The 18,546-nt window shown below is 54.2% G+C and overlaps 1 protein-coding gene across 1 annotated transcript; it reads left to right on the top strand.

Moving 5' to 3' along the window:
• The first annotated feature begins 1,249 nt into the window (after positions 1–1,249).
• On the top strand, positions 1,250–10,510 carry ZNF683 (zinc finger protein 683). Its single transcript, XM_045377225.2, has 6 exons — positions 1,250–1,376; positions 3,438–3,565; positions 4,226–4,430; positions 6,599–7,293; positions 8,987–9,115; positions 10,122–10,510. Exons 1-6 carry the CDS (start codon positions 1,337–1,339, stop codon positions 10,491–10,493), a joined length of 1,569 nt encoding a protein of 522 aa, XP_045233160.2. The 5' UTR covers positions 1,250–1,336; the 3' UTR covers positions 10,494–10,510.
• The last annotated feature ends 8,036 nt before the right edge of the window (positions 10,511–18,546 follow it).

Genomic DNA, 18,546 nt, shown 5'->3' on the forward strand with positions numbered 1-18,546 from the left:
GCTCAGTCTAAAAAGCCACTTTCTGGCCTATGAGGCCTCCCTTTTTGTATCTATACATGTCTTTGCCTTATTTATTTATGTTTTTTTGAGACAGGATCTCGCTCTGTCACCCAGGCCGGAGTGCAGTGGCATCATTTTGGCTCACTGCAGCCTCGACCTCCCCAGCTCAAGTGATCCTCCCACCTCAGCCTCCTGAGTAGCTGGGACTACAGGCGCGCGCCATCATGCCTGGCTCATTTTTGTATTTTTTGTAGAGATGGTGTTTCACCATATTGCTCATGCTGGTCTTGAACTCCTGGGCTCAAGCAGTTGGCCCACCTTGGCCTCCCAAAGTGCTGGCATTACAGATGTGAGCCACCGCACCTGACCTAGTCATGCCTTACACCCATTTTGCTATGTCTATTTTTTTTTTAAGAGATAGGATCTTTCTTTGTCACCCAGGCTAGAATGCAGTAGCAGTATCCTAGTTCACTGCAGCCTTATATTCCTGGGCTCAAGTGATCCTCCTGCCTCAGCCTCCTGAGTAGCTGGGACCACAGGTGCAAGTCACCATGCCCAGCTAAGTTTTGTATTTTTTGTAGAGATGAGGTCTTGCTTTGTTGCCCAGGCTGGTCTCAAACTTCTGGGCTCAAGAGATGGGTCTGCCTTGGTCTCCTGAAGTGCTTGGATTACAGGTGTGAGCCACCGCACCTGGCCATGTCCTTGAACTATCTTTTGCCTCTTGGGGCCTCTAGATTAGAGGATTAAACTTTCCAGGGTCAGGAGATCTGAGATGGGACTTGGAGGAGGAAAACGTGTTTGTTATATCTGTGAGATCAGCTGCCTGCTCTGTTCTCTGTCTCATTCCATATCCTTCTATGTTGCCTGTTCTTGTCTCTGCCTGTTCCTGTCCCTACCTGTCACCATCACTGTCTCCCTGTCATCAATGCCTGTCTTCATCTCAGCTTGGCTCCCCTCCACAGAAGGCCTCCCTGTCCAGCCTTTGAGCCCTACTCTGTCCTCCTGCCCAGCCATCTGGGTTCTTTGAGAACAGAAATCACAGCCCGCCCCACTCACACACACATCCTGAAATTCCAGTAGCCCCAGTTCACTGCAATGTACACCAGCAGGTTGTCCTCCAGAGCTGCCCCAGGTAGGCAAAGTTGAGTGGATGGTGCCCCCTTGTCAGGCCTTGCAGGGCCCCCAGGCCTGCCTGCCCCCACTTCCTATCTGTGGCAACTTCAAATGTAACACCTTCCTGCCATCTCTCACTCCCACCGGGGCCTCAGCCACAGGCAGCTGTGGCCTGGCTGCCCACCTCCTTCCTTCCCAGCCAGGAGCACTGCTGCAGCGCCGAATGGAGAGCCCCACAGCCAGCGGCCCTTCGGGTGGCAATGGTATTTGCTTTGAGACCTGAAGCAGTGTTGGGAGGAGAGAGGAAAGAGGGAAAGGAGAAAGGGTTTTGGAGGGCTGAGACACTGGAGTGAGGGTTTTAGGGTCTGAGAGGCATTTGAGATTCAAAGGGTGGTCCCTGAGGGGATAGGGAAGGGGTCTTAGGACATTTGCTGGGCTGAAGTGATCTCTGTGCTGTGTGGCCTCAGGTGGAAGATGGCAGAGAAGCCTGGTGCTGGGTGAGCAGACAGCTGGGCACTCGCGTCTCTCTGTCAGGCCAGTCAGGGGCATCCAGGGGCTTGGTCCACTCATTCAGGCTTTATCCCTGGTGAGAGCGCTGAGCTGGGCAGCCTGGGTGACAGGACACTGAGGTGTCTTCAGCTGTCCAGAAGAGCTGTCTGGGTGAGCTGGGATGCAGGGTTCCCCCTGGTGGGGGGCCTCTGGTTGGTAGAGTCAGGGACCCCTCTCAGCACAGAAGGGGGTGGCTTCTCTGTAGCCCTGAAGAATCTGGAATGTTTCCTCAGATCGCTGCACTTTCTTGGAAGTAACCTCCATAAGGGCCTTCCTCTCCTCTCAAGACAGCTCTGCTCTTCACTTCCGAATGGCTAATCTCCATTGATTGATTGATTGATTGAGATAGGGTCTTGCTCTGTCATCACCCAGACTAGAGTGTAGTGGTGTAATCTCAGCTCACTGCAGCCACAACCTTCCAGGCTCAAGCAATCTTCCCACCTCAGCCTCCCGAGTAGCTGGGACCATAGGCACAGGCTACTACACCCAGCTTATTTATTTATTTATTTATTTTTGAGAGCAAGTCTCACTCTATTGCCCAGGCTGGAGTGCAGCGATGTGATCTCGGCTCACTGCAACCTCCACCTCTTGGGTTCAAGCGATTCTCCTGCCTCAGTCTCCCTAGTAGCTGGGACTACAGGCATGAGCCACCACGCCCAGCTAATTTTTTTTTTTTTTTTTTTTTTGAGACAAAGTCTTGCTCTGTTGCCCAGGCTGAATGCAGTGGTATGATCTCAGCTCACTGCAACCTCCACCTCCTGGGTTCAAGCGATTCTCCTGCCTCAGCCTCCTGAGTAGCTGGGATTGTAGGCGCGCACCACCACACCTAGCTAATTTTTGTTTTTTTAGTAGAGACGGGGTTTTACCATGTTGGTCAGGCTGGTCTTGAACTCCTGACCTCAGGTGATCTGCCCGCCTCAGCCTCCCAAAGTGCTGGGATTATAGGCATGAACCATCATGCCTGGCCTAATTTTCGTATTTTTAGTAGAGATGGGGTTTCACCATGTTAGCCAGGCTGGTCTTGAACTCCTGACCTCAGGTGATCCACCCGCCTGGGCCTCCCTTTTTTTTTCTGTTGCCCAGGCTGGAATGGAGGGCCTTCCTCTTTTGTTTTTTGGAGAACGAGTCTCACTCTGTTGCCAGGCTGGAGTACAGTGGCACGATCTTGGCTCACTGCAACCTCTGCCTCCAGGGTTCAAGTGATTCTCATGCCTCGGCTTCCTGAGTAGCTGGGATTACAGGCGTGCACCACCATGCCCAGTTAACTTTTGTATTTTTAGTAGAGACAGGGTTTCACCATGTTGCTCAGGCTGGTCTTGAACTCCCTACCTCAGGTGATCCAACTGCCTTGGACTCCCAAAGTGCTGGGATTACAGGTGTGAGCCACCGTGCCCGCTGTATTTTTTATTTTGTAGAGATGAGGGTCTCATTATGTTGCCCAGGCTGGTCTGGAACTCCTGGCCTCAAAAGATCCTCCCATCTCAGCCTCCCAAAGTGCTGGGATTACAGGCTTGAGCCACTGCACCTGGCCAATCTCTATTTAATCTTCCCACACCTACCAGGAGAGCATCATTGGCTTCTAAATGTCAACAGTGAGAGCATCCTTACACATCAACTAGACCAACCTTCCCATTTTGCAGATAGGGAAACTGAGTCCAGGAAGGGACGTGAATCGCTTGTGGTCACGCAGCACGTTAATGGGACAGCCAGTCCTAGAACTCAGACTCCTATTTGCAGGACCTCCACAGCTTACCTGTAACTCACCTGTTTCCCAGCAGGTAATGGGGATATGAAGGAAGAACCAGCCACACAACTGGATTGCTGCCACAGGCCCATGGCCCTGGGAGGTACAGGGGGCTCCCTGTCTCCCAGCCTGGACTTCCAGCTCTTCCGAGGTGACCAGGTAAGGTAGAATCCCAGCCTTACCTTTGTGGGTAGTCTGCTTATAGTAGGAGGTGACGTTAGGAGGAAAAGGGGGAATGTCTGAAGGGACCTGGACCTCCTCCGCAGTCCTGAGCACCCCCTAGTCCAGGCACATCATAGGGATGTTCCTTTGAGGAGCCACAGACCCTCTCCCCATGCCTCAGGGGCCCAGACTCTCCTGTGGGGAATAAGAAGGGGAAGCCTCATGCAGCAGGCTTGGCTGCTATGACCATGGCCTTAGGCCTTAGTGAGCGGGGGCTCAGGGCCATCTTGTGGAGTTTGTAGTCTTTGATGGGGATTGTCTTTGGGCTCACTGTGGTGCCATTCAAATTACAGTGATGGTCTGAGATACACTAGGGACCAGGGTGGTCAGAGGTACATGGGGTTGGGCAGGGAGGGAGAACAGGGCTAGAGGGGGCCCTGGGGACAGGAGGAGGGCAATCTTGCAATGGGTGGGAAAATTCTGGGGGAAAGAGATCTTTGGATGAGGGAAGAGATGTCATCTGAGTGACAGATATGGATTGTGGTGGCTGTTTTAGCTTATTCTCCCCTTTGGAAACCAAAATAGGGGTAGGGGCCATCTAAGGGACCCATGGAGTCCCAGTCACCAGCCCCCAAACCCCTTGCCCCTGCCCTCCAGGTCTTCTCAGCCTGCAGACCACTTCCAGACACAGTGGATGCTCATGGTCCATCCTGTGCCAGCTGGCTGTGTCCCTTGCCCCTGGCACCAGGCAGGTCTGCGCTGCTGGCCTGCCTACAGGACCTGAACCTGAACCTGTGCACCCCACGGCCGGCACCCCTTGGCACAGCCCTGCAGGGCCTCCAAGAGGACACCTTGAGCATGAGTAAGCCCAGGGCACGGGGCTGCACCTGTGCCTGGCAGAGGCTGGAGGCTGGGGGGGACTGCTAGGTTTGGGGATGGGTGGTGGAGACGATGCAGTGTCACTGATGAAGACAGAGCCTTAGGCATACTGTACTTCCACATTTTGGCCTTGGAATTCTGGCCTGAGGGTGCAGGGGGCTTTCCAGTGGTGATACCTGAGCCAGAGAAGCTGGGCACTGGCTTCTTAGATGTGTGTGTGGGAGCTGGTGTAGGTATAGCCCAGGTCATGGGGGTTGGGGATGGTACTTTGTCTGCTTAGAGAGGTGTTTGTTTGTTTGTGAGATGGAGTCTCATTCTGTTGCCCAGGCTGGAGTGCAATGGCATGATCTCCGGTCACTGCAACCTCTGCCTCCCGGGTTCAAGCGATTCTCCTGCCTCAGCTTCTCAGAGTAGCTAGGATTACAGGCATGTGCCACCACCCCCGGCCAATTTTTGTATTTTTAGTGAAGACAGGGTTTTGCCATGTTAGCCAGGCTGGTCTCGAACTCCTGACCTCAGGTGATCCACCTGCCTTGGCCACCCAAAGTGCTGGAATTACAGATGTGAGCCACCTTGTCCAGCCCTAGAGGGGCCTTATAAAAGCACTGAGGCACGAGAATTGCTTGAATCCGGGAGGCAGAGGTTGCAGTGAGCCAAGACCGTGCCATTGCACTCCAGCTTGGGTGGCAGAATGAGACTCCGTCTCAAGAAAATAAAAAAAAAACAGCACTGGGCTGGGAGTCAGGGAATTGGGGTTGGAGTCCCGGTTCTGCCCTTTCTATTTCTATGGACTTGGACACAACACCGAGGACTGGTTTCTTCATCCACAAAAGTGGGATCTCATCTCTACCTGGGTTCTAGGTTTGTTGTAACATACCATTTCCTTATGTGACAATGACCTCCTGGAGGGCAAGGACTCTTTTGCTGTGTTCTTTATTTCTGGGACCCCAGCACAGAGCACAGAGTGAAACAGCTCAGTGAGATTGAGTAAATAAGGATCCAACCACAAGACAACTTGCTTTTTTTTTTTTTTTTTTAGATAGGCTGGAGTGTAGTGACACAATCATGGCTCACTGCAGCCTCCAACTCCTGCCCTCAAGCAATCCTCTCTCCTCAGCCTCCTGAGTAGTTGGGACTACTACAGACACATGACACAAACACCTGGCTAATTTTCTTTCTTTTCTTTTCTTTTTTTTTCAAGACAGAGTTTCGCTCTTGTTGCCCAGGCTGGAGTGCAATAGTATGATCTTGGCTCACCACAACCTCTGCCTCCCAGGTTCAAGCAATTTTCCTGTCTCAGCCTCCCAAGTAGCTGGGATTACAGGCATGCGCCACCATGCCCAGCTAATTTTGTATTTTTAGTAGAGACGGGGTTTCTCCATGTTGGTCAGGCTGGTCTCAAACTCCCAACCTCAGGTGATCTGCCTGCCTCGGCCTCCCAAAGTCCTGGGATTACAGGCGTGACCCACTGCACGTGGCCTTAATTTCCTTAGTGTTTTGTAGAGATGGGATTTTGCTTTGTTGTCCAGGCTGGTCTCAAATTCCTGGGCTTAAGCAATCCTCCTGCCTTGGCCTCCCAAAGCACTGGGATTACAGGCATGAGCCACCACACCTGTTGACAGTTTACTTTTTAACAGGTTTTTCATTTTAATACTCTTTATCTAGAATAGCACTGTTTGTTAGAATTCCCTGCAATAATGGGAACATTCTATACCTGTGCTGTCCAACACCATACCTGCTGAGCACTGTAAATATGACTGGCGCAACTGAGAACTTCATTTTTTATTAAAATCATTTTAATTAATGTAAATCTAGTCACATGTCCAGTGGCTGCCATTTTGGACACAGCAGATCTAGCCTCACCCTTATGTGATCTTATCTGTACCCATGGCACCTGGATTTATGTCTCCACTTCAGAGCTCTCCTTTAAACTCCAACCCAATTTATCCATCTGCCCACTTGACTTCACAACCTGGGTGTCTAACAGGGACCTTGAACTGTTTTCTCCCCCTGAAATTGTTCAGCACTACAAAAATGCTAGCAGGCTCGCGGGCTGGAGGTCTTTCTCAGCCCTGAGCGGGGCAGGTTTGATGGAGGACAGAACCTCACCCCAGACTGTGGGGACCTGACCGCCTTCCTTTTCCTGCTTAGAGCAAGAGCCACCAGGGCTGCATGCCATCTCCACCGATGATAAGAAACTCACACTCAAGTACCCACGGAACAAGGACAAGCTGAGAAAACAGCCAGAAAGAGCTGGCGATGGGGCCCCCTGCCCAGCCTTCTCTCCTCATAACAGCTCTTCCCCACCACCACTGCAGAACAGAAAGAGCCCCAGCCCCTTGGCTTTCTGCCCCTGCCCCCCTGCCAACTCCATCTCCAAGGAGTTCCCATTCCTCCTCCACACCTTCTACCCTGGATACCCACTTCTCCTGCCTCCACCCCACCTATTCACCTATGGGGCCCTACCTTCTGACCAATGTCCCCACCTCCTCATGCTGCCTCAAGACAACTCCTGCCCCACAATGGCTATGCCTAGCCTGCTGATGATGGCCAATGAGCCTGGGCACCCCAGCACTCGGTGGGAGACCCTGCTTCCCTACCCAGGGGCCTTCCAAGCCTCTGGCCAAGCCCTGCCTTCCCAGGCCCGAAATCCAGGTGCTGGAGCTGCCCCAACCGACTCCCCAGGCCTGGAGCATGGTGGTATGGCATCTCCAGCAAAGCGAGTCCCACTGAATTCCCGGACAGGCACTGCAGCCTTGCCTTACCCACTGAAAAAGGAGAATGGCAAAATCCTGTACGAGTGCAACGTATGTGGCAAGAGCTTTGGGCAGCTCTCCAATCTCAAGGTACCTGCCTCCTGGGCTTTGCTGCTCCCTTCACCATCTTTCAGGGCCCCCCATGCACCCCAGTCTGCTTTTAGAAGCAAGGACCTCAAAGCTAGAAGGCACTCCTGGGCAACCTCTAGGGCCAAGTGACCTTGGATGGTTCATTTGGGTAGAAATATAGGATAAGACGGCCACCAAAGTCCTTGCCACCCTAGAGGACTGCCTATGAGATCGTCTCATTTAGGTTAAAATGGGGAGACTGAGGCTTTTAATGGGCAGCGTTTGCCTAAGATTACCCTGATTTAATGGTAGTGTTAGGTTCAGTCTCTCAACATTTGCTCTGGGCAAAGAAACCCTTTCCTGGACAACTATCCTTTCTGGACTCCCAGTTAAGCTTCTTAGTTATTTTTCTGGGCAGTCAGATGAGGGAATGGGTAGATTTTGGTGAGTCTAGACCACAGTCCTATGACCAACCTTTTTCAAGTGGGATCCCACAAATCAGCGCGACCGCCGATGCGATTGGCCTCACCATCCGCACCGTCCAGCAGGGGGCGCCCAGGGGCGCATCTCAGTGCGTTAGCAAAGGCCGGAAGCTGTGCGCTCGCCGGCTAGCTCTGAAGTTGAGGGCACGTTGTGGTTATGAGGAAAAAAGCCTTACTGGATTCTGCAGGGCAGGAGTTCTTAAACTTTCATGAGCCTCAGACCACCTGGAGAGCTAGTAAACATGCAGATTCCTAGAGTTTTTGCGACCCTCCCACCTCAGCCTCCAGAGTAGCTCCCAGCCCCAGAGTTATCTTTTTTTTTTTTTTTTTTCATATGGGGTCTCATTCCGTCGCCCACGCTGGTCTCAAACTCCTGGGCTTAAGGAATTCTCCTACCTCATCCTCCCCAGCAGCTGGGACCACAGGAACACACCACCACACCTGGTTAATTTTTAAATTTTTTTGTACAGATGGGGTCCCGATATGTTGCTCAGGCTGGTATTGAACTACTGGGCTCCATTGATCCTCCCTCCTCGGCCTCCCAAAATGCTGGGATTGCAGCCATGAGCGTGTGTGTGCCCAGCCCTCCCAGAGTTTTTGATTCAGCAGGTCTGGGGCCGGGCCTGAGAACCTGCATTTCTAACATGCTCCCTAAGTGTGATACCAGCGCTGCTGGTCTGTGAACCACATTTTTTAAAAAAACTTTTTTGAGACAGAGTTTTGCTCTTGTTGCCCAGGCTGGTGTGCAATGGCGCGATGTCAGCTCACCGCAACCTCCACCTCCCAGGTTCAAGTGATTCTCCTGCCTCAGTCTCCCAAGTAGCTGGGATTACAGGCACGTACCACCACACTTAGCTAATTTTGTATTTTTAGTAGAGATGGGGTTTCTCCATGTTGGTCAGGCTGGTCTCCAACTCCCGACCTCAGGTGATCTTCCTGCCTCAGCCTCCCAAAGTGCTGGGATTACAGGTGTGAGCCACCACGCCCGGCCAATGTGCACCACATTTTGAATAGCAGTGCTCCACAACATACCTGGGGTACCTCTTACCTGGCCTTCTGACCACTACCATCTCCCCTGCAGGGCAGCAGAAAGAGTGGAGGTATCCTGGGGATAATGGGCCCTGAGGGAGATGACAGGGAGGGAGAGGGAAGTGGGCAGAGATTCGGAGAGGACCTCAGGCCCTGCTGGGGGTGCTGGGCAGTTGGCAGCATTTCTCCCGCATCTGACTCAGGTCCACCTGCGTGTGCACAGTGGAGAGCGTCCATTCCAGTGTGCCTTGTGCCAGAAGAGCTTCACCCAGCTCGCTCACCTGCAGAAGCACCACCTGGTACACACTGGGGAGCGGCCCCACAAGTGCTCGGTGAGATCCTCCTCCCCCTACTCTGTACTCCTATAGGCTGGCGAGACGTTTTAGGCCCTTGGAGGGATGGCACCTGCAGCCTCCATTCCCCAGTCCTCCTGAGCAAGTGGAGATGGGAAGGGGGAGTGAAAATTGAAAATGACCCCTCTCAGCCTGGAATGGGTAATACTGAAGGTCACTCCAAAGGCCTGGGGGAGGGAGAGAACAATGAAGTTGGAGGTCATGGAGAGTAGATGGATACCTATTATCTACCTCCCTGAGTTGTTGGAGGAGTTAATGCTGCAGTGTACCCGTAGTATCAAAGTAGAAAAACTATCAGCTTGATGTCAGCTCCCTCCTTCTGTGAGCCCAGCCACATCCCTCAGGAAGTCAGAAAGGCGGGGGTTCTTTCCCATTTTACAGGGGCAGAAATGAAAGCAGTGCCATGATTATGAGTCTGGGCTGCAAAATCAGGCCACCTGTGTTCAAATCCTAGCTCTGTCTCCAGCTTGTCATGTGACCTTTGGCTAGTGGCTTCACTCCTCTGAGCCTCTGCTTTCTTACTATAATATAGAAGTTGTACTAGTACTTGGTCATGCTTCCCTAGGGTCCTGGGGAAGACTAGGTGAAACCAACTGCAGGCATGTGGCAGCCCCCTGTAAAAGTTAATTACATCCACTGAAGCTGCAGCTTCACACTTAAGAGTTTTATGTGATTATCTTATTCAGTCCACCATATCCATGAAGCTAGTTATTAATAACCAATGTTGCCAATGAGGAGTGGAAGGCTCAGAGAGGAGAAGTCACTTTTACAAGGTCACACATGGAGTAAGAGAAGGACACTAACCCAAGTCGGCCTGGTTCTAATGTGTTAGATACTGTGGGACTCAGGGAGAAATCACTGGAAGAGCTTCCAGGCCTGGAGGGAAAGAGAGGTGGGTCATGGGTATTTCCAAGATGAGGAGAGGGAGTAGAAGGCCTGAGCCAGCCCAGAGGACAAAGCTGATGCCAGGGCCCGTTCCCGTCAGGTGTGCCACAAGCGCTTCAGCAGCTCCAGTAACCTCAAGACCCACCTGCGCCTTCACTCAGGGACCCGGCCCTTCCAGTGCAGCGTCTGCCGGAGTCGCTTCACCCAGCACATCCACCTGAAGCTGCACCATCGGCTGCATGCCCCACAGCCCTGTGGCCTGGTGCACACCCAGCTGCCCCTGGCCTCTCTGGCCTGCCTTGCCCAATGGCACCAGGGGGCACTAGATCTTATGGCGGTGGCATCAGAGAAACACGTGGGCTGTGACATAGACAAGGTCAAAGTGTCCTCAGCATCCCAGGGGAAAGCAAAAGCAGTGAGCCTGAGCAGTGCTGGGACTCCCCTGGGGAGGGGGCAGGGCCAGAACAATTAAAAATGTTTCTTCTCTCACGCATTGAGGCTTCCTGAGCTTCAACAGTTAGGTGGGGGGTGGGGGCAGTGGGGAAAAGCCACTGTGTATTTGCCAGACCACACGCTTTGCCTGGGAGCAGGTCAGGGGACTCAGCCAGGAAAAGCCTGTGCTGCCTGTGTGTGCCGTGGGTGCCTGCAGCCATCTGCTTCAGCTGGGCTTGAGTTCCACTCCCTGTCTAGGACCAGGCCTTCCTTGTCTACTCAACGACGGACAGTCTAGCCCTCCAGCGCGCTACAGGGTGCCAACTGTGCTGCCCAGTCTGGGCACATTGTCCTGTTTCCAACACCTGTGCAGAGGGTACTGCTGCCCCCACCGCCTGGATTTCACCGTTCCTATTGGCCACATGCCCCTCAGCCCGTACTCCCTGCATGGTCGTTGCTGGGGGGGGGTTGCCCCATTGTGGGGGTATCGAAGAAGGAGACTCAAGATATCAGCGTCCACTCACGACCCAGAAGCATGATGTCGTCTGTGAACCGGGTCAAGTTACTACAACACTCTGGGCTAACAAGGTGCCAGGCTCAGGGAAGGCGTGGAGGCTGCAGCCAGATAAGGGCTACAGGCAGAGAAGAACTGGCAGAGACCCTGGGGAGCTGAGGCCTGATGGCCCTTCTACCTGTAGGCCCAGAGGATCCCCTGAAATGTACAAAGTGCTCTCCATCCCCACTGGAGTCAGAGAGGCAGCGCCAGGCGGAAAAGGGTATTGCCTGGGAGGCAGGAGGCCCTGGTTAGGATCACAATCGATGACAGTTGTTACTAAATAAGAGCGATTTGCGGACAGAGTGGGGTTCTCTGGCCGACTTCCAGGAGGTGGCGTCGTCCGCACCCCGTGGGTTTCTGTGCAGCTTCTCCACCGCGGTGGTGACGAGATGCCCGCTCCCGGCCGTAGGTGCTTCCCACAGGGAGGAGCAAGCCCTACTGACCACGGCAGAACGATGGCAGGGTGGACTTCGGCCCCACCAGTAGCTAAGGTCCCGGTTCCAAGCCCACCCGTGTCACACCTTGGGCCCCGCGCGGGACGCCAACCACTCGCATTAGACCCTGCCCAATGGGCAAGACCCCGCCCATTCCGGACCCGCCCCCCGGACCTGTCCCCGTGTCCAGCCCTTCCTGCTCCTGGGGGAGCCCCCTCGCTCAGCTCCGCCTCCCGGTCTCTGTTCGCCCCAGGCCACTTTCCCTGTCCGGCCTCCTGCAGGTCTTGCTCTCGGCTAGCTCACCCGGGGCTGCGTGGGGCCCTGGCGCCTCCAGGGGCTTGAGGATGTAGCGCGGACCGGGCGGAGAACCACGCCCCCGGGGTGGGGGCTTGGGCTCTTGCGGAAAGTCTGGGGTCTGCGGTCCGAGGTGGGGAGAGAACAATGAGGTTGGGGGGTCCTGGAGAGTGACCCAGGCCATGGGCAGCATCTGGATCCGGTCACTGCCCGCATGGGCTGCGGGTGGGGCCGCTGTTTGCTCAGGGGGGCGGGCCAGAGGAGGCATTTCTCCGCAAATGCAGCGGATGCGGGTAGCCCCGGCGGTCAGGTGCTCCGACGGCCGAGCCCCGGGTCTTTCATTCGCCATGGCCGAGCGGTGCGGAGGCCCGGGGGCCTGCCTGGCCGGCTTTTTGGCTGGGTTAGGGGTCCGGAGGGAGCACAGCGGGAAAGAGACCTCGGAGACCACATCTTGGGATAGGTGAGGGGAAATGGAGAAAGGCCGAGTGGGGCGCCCATGGGCCCTAGACCGTGTGTGTGTGTGTGTGTGTGTGTGTGTGTGTGTCAAAGAGAGACAGAGAGAGTGTAGTGATCAAATAAGCATGTATGTGTATCTCTCGAAGCATAAAAATATGTGTGTCTTGGGAGTCCGAGGCGGGCGGATCACGAGGTCAAGAGATCCAGACCATCCTGGCCAACCAACATGGTGAAACCCCGTTTCTACTGAAAATACAAAAATTAGCCGGGGGTGGTGGCAGGCTCCTGTAGTCCCAGCTACTCGGGAGGCAGAGGCAGGAGAACCGCTTGAGCCCGGGAGGCGGTGGTTGCAGTGAGCCGAGATCAAGCCACTGCACTCTAGCCTGGCGACAGAGCGAGACACTGTCTAAAATATATATATATATACGTGTGTGTGTTAATGTACCACGATTTTGGATGTGAATGTGGAATGGCCCCTGTGCTCTTTTAAAACTTTACAACCTACGTGGACAATTTCCTAAGTCAGGCAGGCAGAGACAGTTTAAGGGCAAAGTTCCTCCCCTGTGGACTTTGATTCTCACATCACAGCTGATCTTCATATCCCTTTGTCATGAACCTGACAGGTTCCATCTGAGACTGTACTGCATTTGCCCTTAGATGCCACGGAGAGGTTTTTCCATCGTCCCCACCCCGGAGATAGCTCTAGATTGTAACAACAATAAGCCTTTATTTGCCACATGCTTCATACTTCACCTGGATTATCTCACGTAATCCTCACAGCAGCCCTATGAAGCAGGTATTCTGCATGATTCAGATACGGAAATGGAGGTTCAGAAAGGTCACATCACCTGCCCAAAGTCACACAGCTGGGATGTGGTGTAGCCGGGACACAGGCTTCGGCAGTCTGACTCCAGAGCCCATATTTCTGAAGCTCTGTTGCCTGCAGAGACTGCCAGACTGCAAGCCAGGGGGCCTAGCTCCTAGCTGTAGGTGCCACTGGTTATATGACCCTGAGCAGATTGCTTTACCTCTCTGAGCCTGCGCACTGGTAGCTGATGTCTGAGGGGTTTTGTGTGTGTGTGTGTGTGTCAGTGAGTGTTGTAGTTGATCAAATAAGTGTGCATGAGTATCTTGAAGCATAAAAATATATGTATCAAGGTACCACGATTTTGGATGTTAATGTGGAACGTTCCCTGTGCTCTTATGTCTTTTATGTATTTACTTATTTGTTTTTTGAGATGGAATCTTGCTCTGTTTGTTGCCCCAGCTGGAGTGCAGTGGCACTATCGCATCTCAGCCTCGACCTCCCCAGGCTCAGGTGATCCTCCCACCTTAGCCTTCTGAGTAGCTGGGACTACAGGCACATGCCACCATGCTTGGCTGATTTTTTGTAGAGATAAGGTTTCACCATGTTCCCCAGGCTGATCTTGAACTCCTGGACTCAAGCAGTCTGCCCGCTTCAGCCTCCCAAAGTGCTGGGATTACAGGTGTGAGCCGCTGCACCCGGCTCTCTTTTATTTTGATTTTTTTTAATTTTTTTTTTTTTTAATAGAATCAGGTCTTGCTCTGTCACCCAGGCTGGAATGCAGTATCACCATCATAGGACACTGCATCCTCAAACTCCTCCTGCCTCAGCCTCCCAAGTAGCTAGGAACACGCCACCACGTCCACCCGATCTTTTCATTTTTTGTGGAGTTGGAATTTGGCTATGTTGCCCAGCCTGGTCTCAAACTCCTGAGCTCAAGTGATTTGGCTTGGCCTCCCAATGTGTTGGGATTATGGGTGTGAGCTACCAGGCCTGGGCCCTCTTTTTTCATTTTGTTTTGTTTTTGAGATGGAGTCTCACTCTGTCACTCAGGCTGGAGTGCAGTGGTATGATCTCGGCTCACTGCAGCCTCTGCCTCCCAGGTTCAAGCAATCCTCCTACCTCAGCCTCTTGAGTAGCTGGGACTACAAGTGCGTGCCTCCATACCCAGCTAATTTTTGTATTTTTAGTAAAGACAAGGTTTCACCATATTGAACAGGCTGGTCTCGAACTCTTGACCTCGTGATCCACCCGCCTCGGCCTCCCAAAATGTTGGGATTACAGGCATAAGCCACCACGCCTGGCCCCTTGTGCCCCTTTAAAACTTTAAAAGGTTTTTTTTTTTTTTTTGAGACGGAGTGTCGCTTTGTCGCCCAGGCTGGGGTGGCCTCTCGGGTTTACGCCATTCTCCTGCCTCAGCCTCCCAAGTAGCTGGGACTACAGGCGCTCGCCACCTCACCTAGCTAGTTTTTTGTATTTTTTAGTAGAGACGGGGTTTCATCGTGTTAGCCAGGATGGTCTCGATCTCCTGACCTCGTGGTCCGCCCATCTCAGCCTCCCAAAGTGCTGGGATTACAGGCTTGAGCCACCGCGCCCGGCCAAAACTTTAAAATGTTTTAAACAGAAGGAAAAACTTCTGTTTAAAGTTTTTTAAACTTTAAAAACCTGTGGAAGGCCAGGTCGAAAGGCAGGGAAGGCAGTATTGAGAATCCGAGAGCCCCGCAGCTCACCGGCCCTACATCCGTGAAGAGCATGGGGTGTGCTCTCATGCGTGGGTGTTTGTGTGTCTGCCCAGTTACCCGGCAATTTGTTCTGATCTTATCATGGCACAGTTGTCTTCAGCCTGCGCCAGGGGGAGTGGGGGTGTGGTGGGGGCAAAATGAGGGCAGGGATTTGTACTGCTCTCTCACCCTAAAGAGAGAGGAGAGGGCCTAGCCACCCTATGCCTGGAAGCCTGGGTGCCCCGGGGTGTCCACACCCTGCCAGTGCCCTGCCCGCCCCCGCCTGGAAGACACACCCTCCCCCTTTACCCTGTCTGGCAGAAGCCTGCCCTATAGGCCCAGGCGGCACTGCCCCTCCCTCTCTGGACTTGGAGGTGCAAATGAGTCAGAGGTGGGCAGGGCCGGGAGGGGTTGCTCAGGCCCTCTGCAGACAGAGTGATGATTCTTGGCCATGCTACACTTGCTCTCCGTTCTCACCAGCCCTGGGAATGGGACCCTGGTACCGAGGCAGGGGCCTCTGACCCCTGCTGATTGCTGGGGGTATAGAGTGCGCAGAGGAGGAGCCAAGGCACTTTCCCACCTGGCCCCCATTCATGCCGTGGTGTCCAGCCAACCTTTGGAGTGGAGTCTAAGCAAGTCATTTCACCTCTCTGGGCCTCACTTTCTGTATCCGAAAAACAGGGGGCACTAATATCTACCTTCTAGGATTACTGTGAGGCTTAGGGGAGATCATGTAGGCACAATGCCTAGTGCCAAGCCTGGCACACAGGAGGGCCTCAGCAAACGGCCAACTTTTGCATTATCGGGGCACTGTCTTTCTCTGTATTCCAGTCCCATTACAGGCCCAGTCCCCATTTTGCAACCGAGCCCATTCCTGTCTCTTTCTTTGCATCTGGGGGTAAAGTGGACAGCTGGGAGAGGGAACAGAGAGGAGGCTGCCACATAGACCTTCCCCAAAATGTGTTAGGAGTTCATTCTGCTGTGCTGTGGGCCCTGAAAAAAGGTTGGGGGAGGCCGGGCGTGGTGGCTCAAGTCTGTAATCCCAGCACTTTGGGAGGCCGAGACAGGCAGATCACAAGGTCAGGAGATAGAGAACATCCTGGCTAACACGGTGAAACCCTGTCTCTACTAAAAAAATACAAAAAAAAAAAAAACAAAAAAAAACTAGCCGGGCGAGGTGGCGGGCGTCTGTAGTCCCAGCTACTCGGGAGGCTGAGGCAGGAGAATGGCGTAAACCCGGGAGGCGGAGCTTGCAGTGAGCTGAGATCCAGCCACTGCACTCCAGCCTGGGCGACAGAGTGAGACTCCGTCTCAAAAAAAAAAAAAAAAAAAGGTTGGGGGAGAGGACTCCTGGGTCCAGACTGGGGGTGACAGTGTTGGCACAGGAGGAAGCTACTTCATTCTCTTCCCCCTGTGCTTCCTTCCCAGGCGTTGGGATGGCCGGAGCTGCTCTGACCTAGCCCAGATTACCACCAGCAATGTCAGCCTCAAGGTAGGAGAAAATCCAAAGGGGAGTGGGGAGTGGGGGAGGGCAGGAGCTCTGGGAGGGCTGAGCAGGTTGTGAGAACCCGGACTGACAAGTCAGACAACTGGAGCTCCAGTCCTCCCTCTGCCACTGATCCACCATGTGACCCTGGGCAGATCGCTCTCCTCCTTGAAACCTCAGTGTTCTCTTCTGCAAAATGGGGACAATAATGCTCCACTCTCAAAGCTGTTGCGGGAGATAAAGTAATGGATATGGGACATCCTGCATGGTTGGGGCCTGGACTTTCAGGAAATGTGACTTCCTAAAGCTGGGATCTTCTGGGGAGGGATGTAGGGGCAGAGGGGCCTCACTTCTCTCCATTCTCTTGTTTGGCCTGACTGCCTTCCATCTTTGGTCCCTTTTCCCCACTTCCTGGCATGGCCCCTCAGGGGTGAGGCTGGGCTAGTGGCTTAACCTCCTGCCACAGCTTCCTCATCTGCAGTGGGGACCTGAGCCCTGAATTGAACAGTGAAAGAGTGTTCTTCCCTTGGAGGAGTGAGGCCTGCCTCCTCTGGAGGTGGCTTAAGCAGCCATGTGTCTCTCTTGGGTCTTGAATACCATGAGTAATTGCCAGTGTTTAATTGCCTACTTGTTATGTGTTGGGCCCTCTGCATGGACTATCTTGTACCATCTGTACCACACTCTCAGGAGGCAGGTACTGTTATTATCACACCCATTTTCCACATGAGGAAACTGAAATGCAAACGGTATTGCAGCTATTATAGGAAGCAGCAGGGCTGGGCTTCAAGCCCAGGTTGCCTCGATCCAAGCCTCCAGGTTCATCACTGTGCTCTTGCCTCTTGAGGTGGTCAGCCCCTGGGGAATGAGAGGCTGTGTCTGTTTCATAGATGAGTAGATTGAGGCATTTGGCAGCAAGGACCCCTGCTCGGAGGAATTTTGACCTCCTCTGTTGCCAAGGACACAGCCCATCTTTTAAAATGGGTGGTTTTGGGGGCAGTGTCTATCTGGGTCTGGGGTGCTGAGCCCTCTCCTCTTATCCCCACAGCCAGGCTGGACCCCAGGGGAAGAGAGCAGAAGCGGTCAGATGTTGTCCCATTTCAGGGGAACCTTCTTCCCTGGCTCCCTTGCGTCCCAGGTACATCCTCCCAGGTGTGCTGTCTTAAGCTGGAAGGGTACAAGAGAGGTGGCCGCAGTCTCTCTGTTAGCCTGGAGTGGGTGGAGGCCATGGGCACATGAGGCAGGCCTGCCCGCCCAGCTCTCAGCCCCAGGGTGAGGAAGCACCTCAGGACTGCGAGGAAGCTGGGGTCCCCAGCCTTTGGGAGGCATGGCCGGCCAGGCCCTGGGTGCCTTGTCACCTGGTAGAGAGTGCGGCACCTGAGAGTTGGGAGCCCTCACTGGCTTGCTGTGTGATCTTAGTCATGTCGTCGCCTTCTTTGGGCCCCGCTTTCCTCTTATGTACAATGGGAAGTGGGGAGTTAAATGCTGAAGGGCCTTCCCAGAGCTCTGTCCCTTTGTCTAGCTCTGGTGGCTTAGCAGCCTCTCCCTAGGGCAACTTACCTTGGTGTCAGGGCCCTGTTCAGCTTCCCTGTGACAGGGAAGGTACCAGGTACCAGGGGTGCCTGGAGGGCAAGGGGAGCTGTCACTGTGCCCCTCTCTCAATGTCTGTCTCTGTTTTCGCCCAGGCCCAAGCCCAGAGCTGCTCAGAATGGGACATCCATGTAGGAGGCCATGGTGATCTCTGGATTTGGAAGCAACAAGGAATCTCGGGGGGTCCTGCTCAGTGCCTCGGGCGCCTACAGAGGCCAGCGGTAGGCAGCGCCTTCGACCTGGCCAGCTGTGCCTCCGTGGGGCCTGAGAGCCTGGCCTTGGAAGTGGCCTCAGGAGAACCTGCTCGTGCCAGGCACCCCACATACCCAGAGCCTACTCCTGAACATGGGGAGCAGGGACCCTCAGGCTGCACCTGTCAGCAGTCTCCACCCATAGCCCCAGAGGTCCCTCTGAGGCCTGAGCCACCCAGCAACCTGGAAGACGCACCCCTGCTGCCCCACCCTGCATCCTTCCTCGGGGCAGAGGGGACAAAGGGCGAGCCTGCCACCCCAGGGACTGCCTTGCCAGAGCCTGCCCAGACCCTACACACGCGTCCCTCTTCCAGGAGGACCCGCTACTACATCACTGTCACACTGCTGGGGCACAGGCAAGCACCTGGGGAGGAGGGTAAAGAACCGGCCCAACCAGCTCCACACCCCTGCGGCCCTGAGGAATCCGAGGGCTGGTGGGAGCCTCCCCATGGGCCCCGCCCCATCACGGGGTGCCAGCCGGCCCCGCTTCAGGAACCCCAGCT

Source organism: Macaca fascicularis, chromosome 1 (genome assembly GCF_037993035.2).
Source record: "Macaca fascicularis isolate 582-1 chromosome 1, T2T-MFA8v1.1".
NCBI classification, from domain to species: Eukaryota; Metazoa; Chordata; class Mammalia; order Primates; family Cercopithecidae; genus Macaca; species Macaca fascicularis.

What these genes read in the sequence shown, in the direction of transcription:
- ZNF683 (XM_045377225.2), top strand. Translation starts at nt 1,337, where the DNA reads ATGGAGAGCCCCACAGCCAGCGGCCCTTCGGGTGGCAATG. An exon ending in CGGCCCTTCGGGTGGCAATG is followed by an intron (nt 1,377 to 3,437) that starts GTATTTGCTTTG and finishes CCTGTTTCCCAG; the next exon opens with CAGGTAATGGGGATATGAAG. An exon ending in AGAGGACACCTTGAGCATGA is followed by an intron (nt 4,431 to 6,598) that starts GTAAGCCCAGGG and finishes TTTCCTGCTTAG; the next exon opens with AGCAAGAGCCACCAGGGCTG.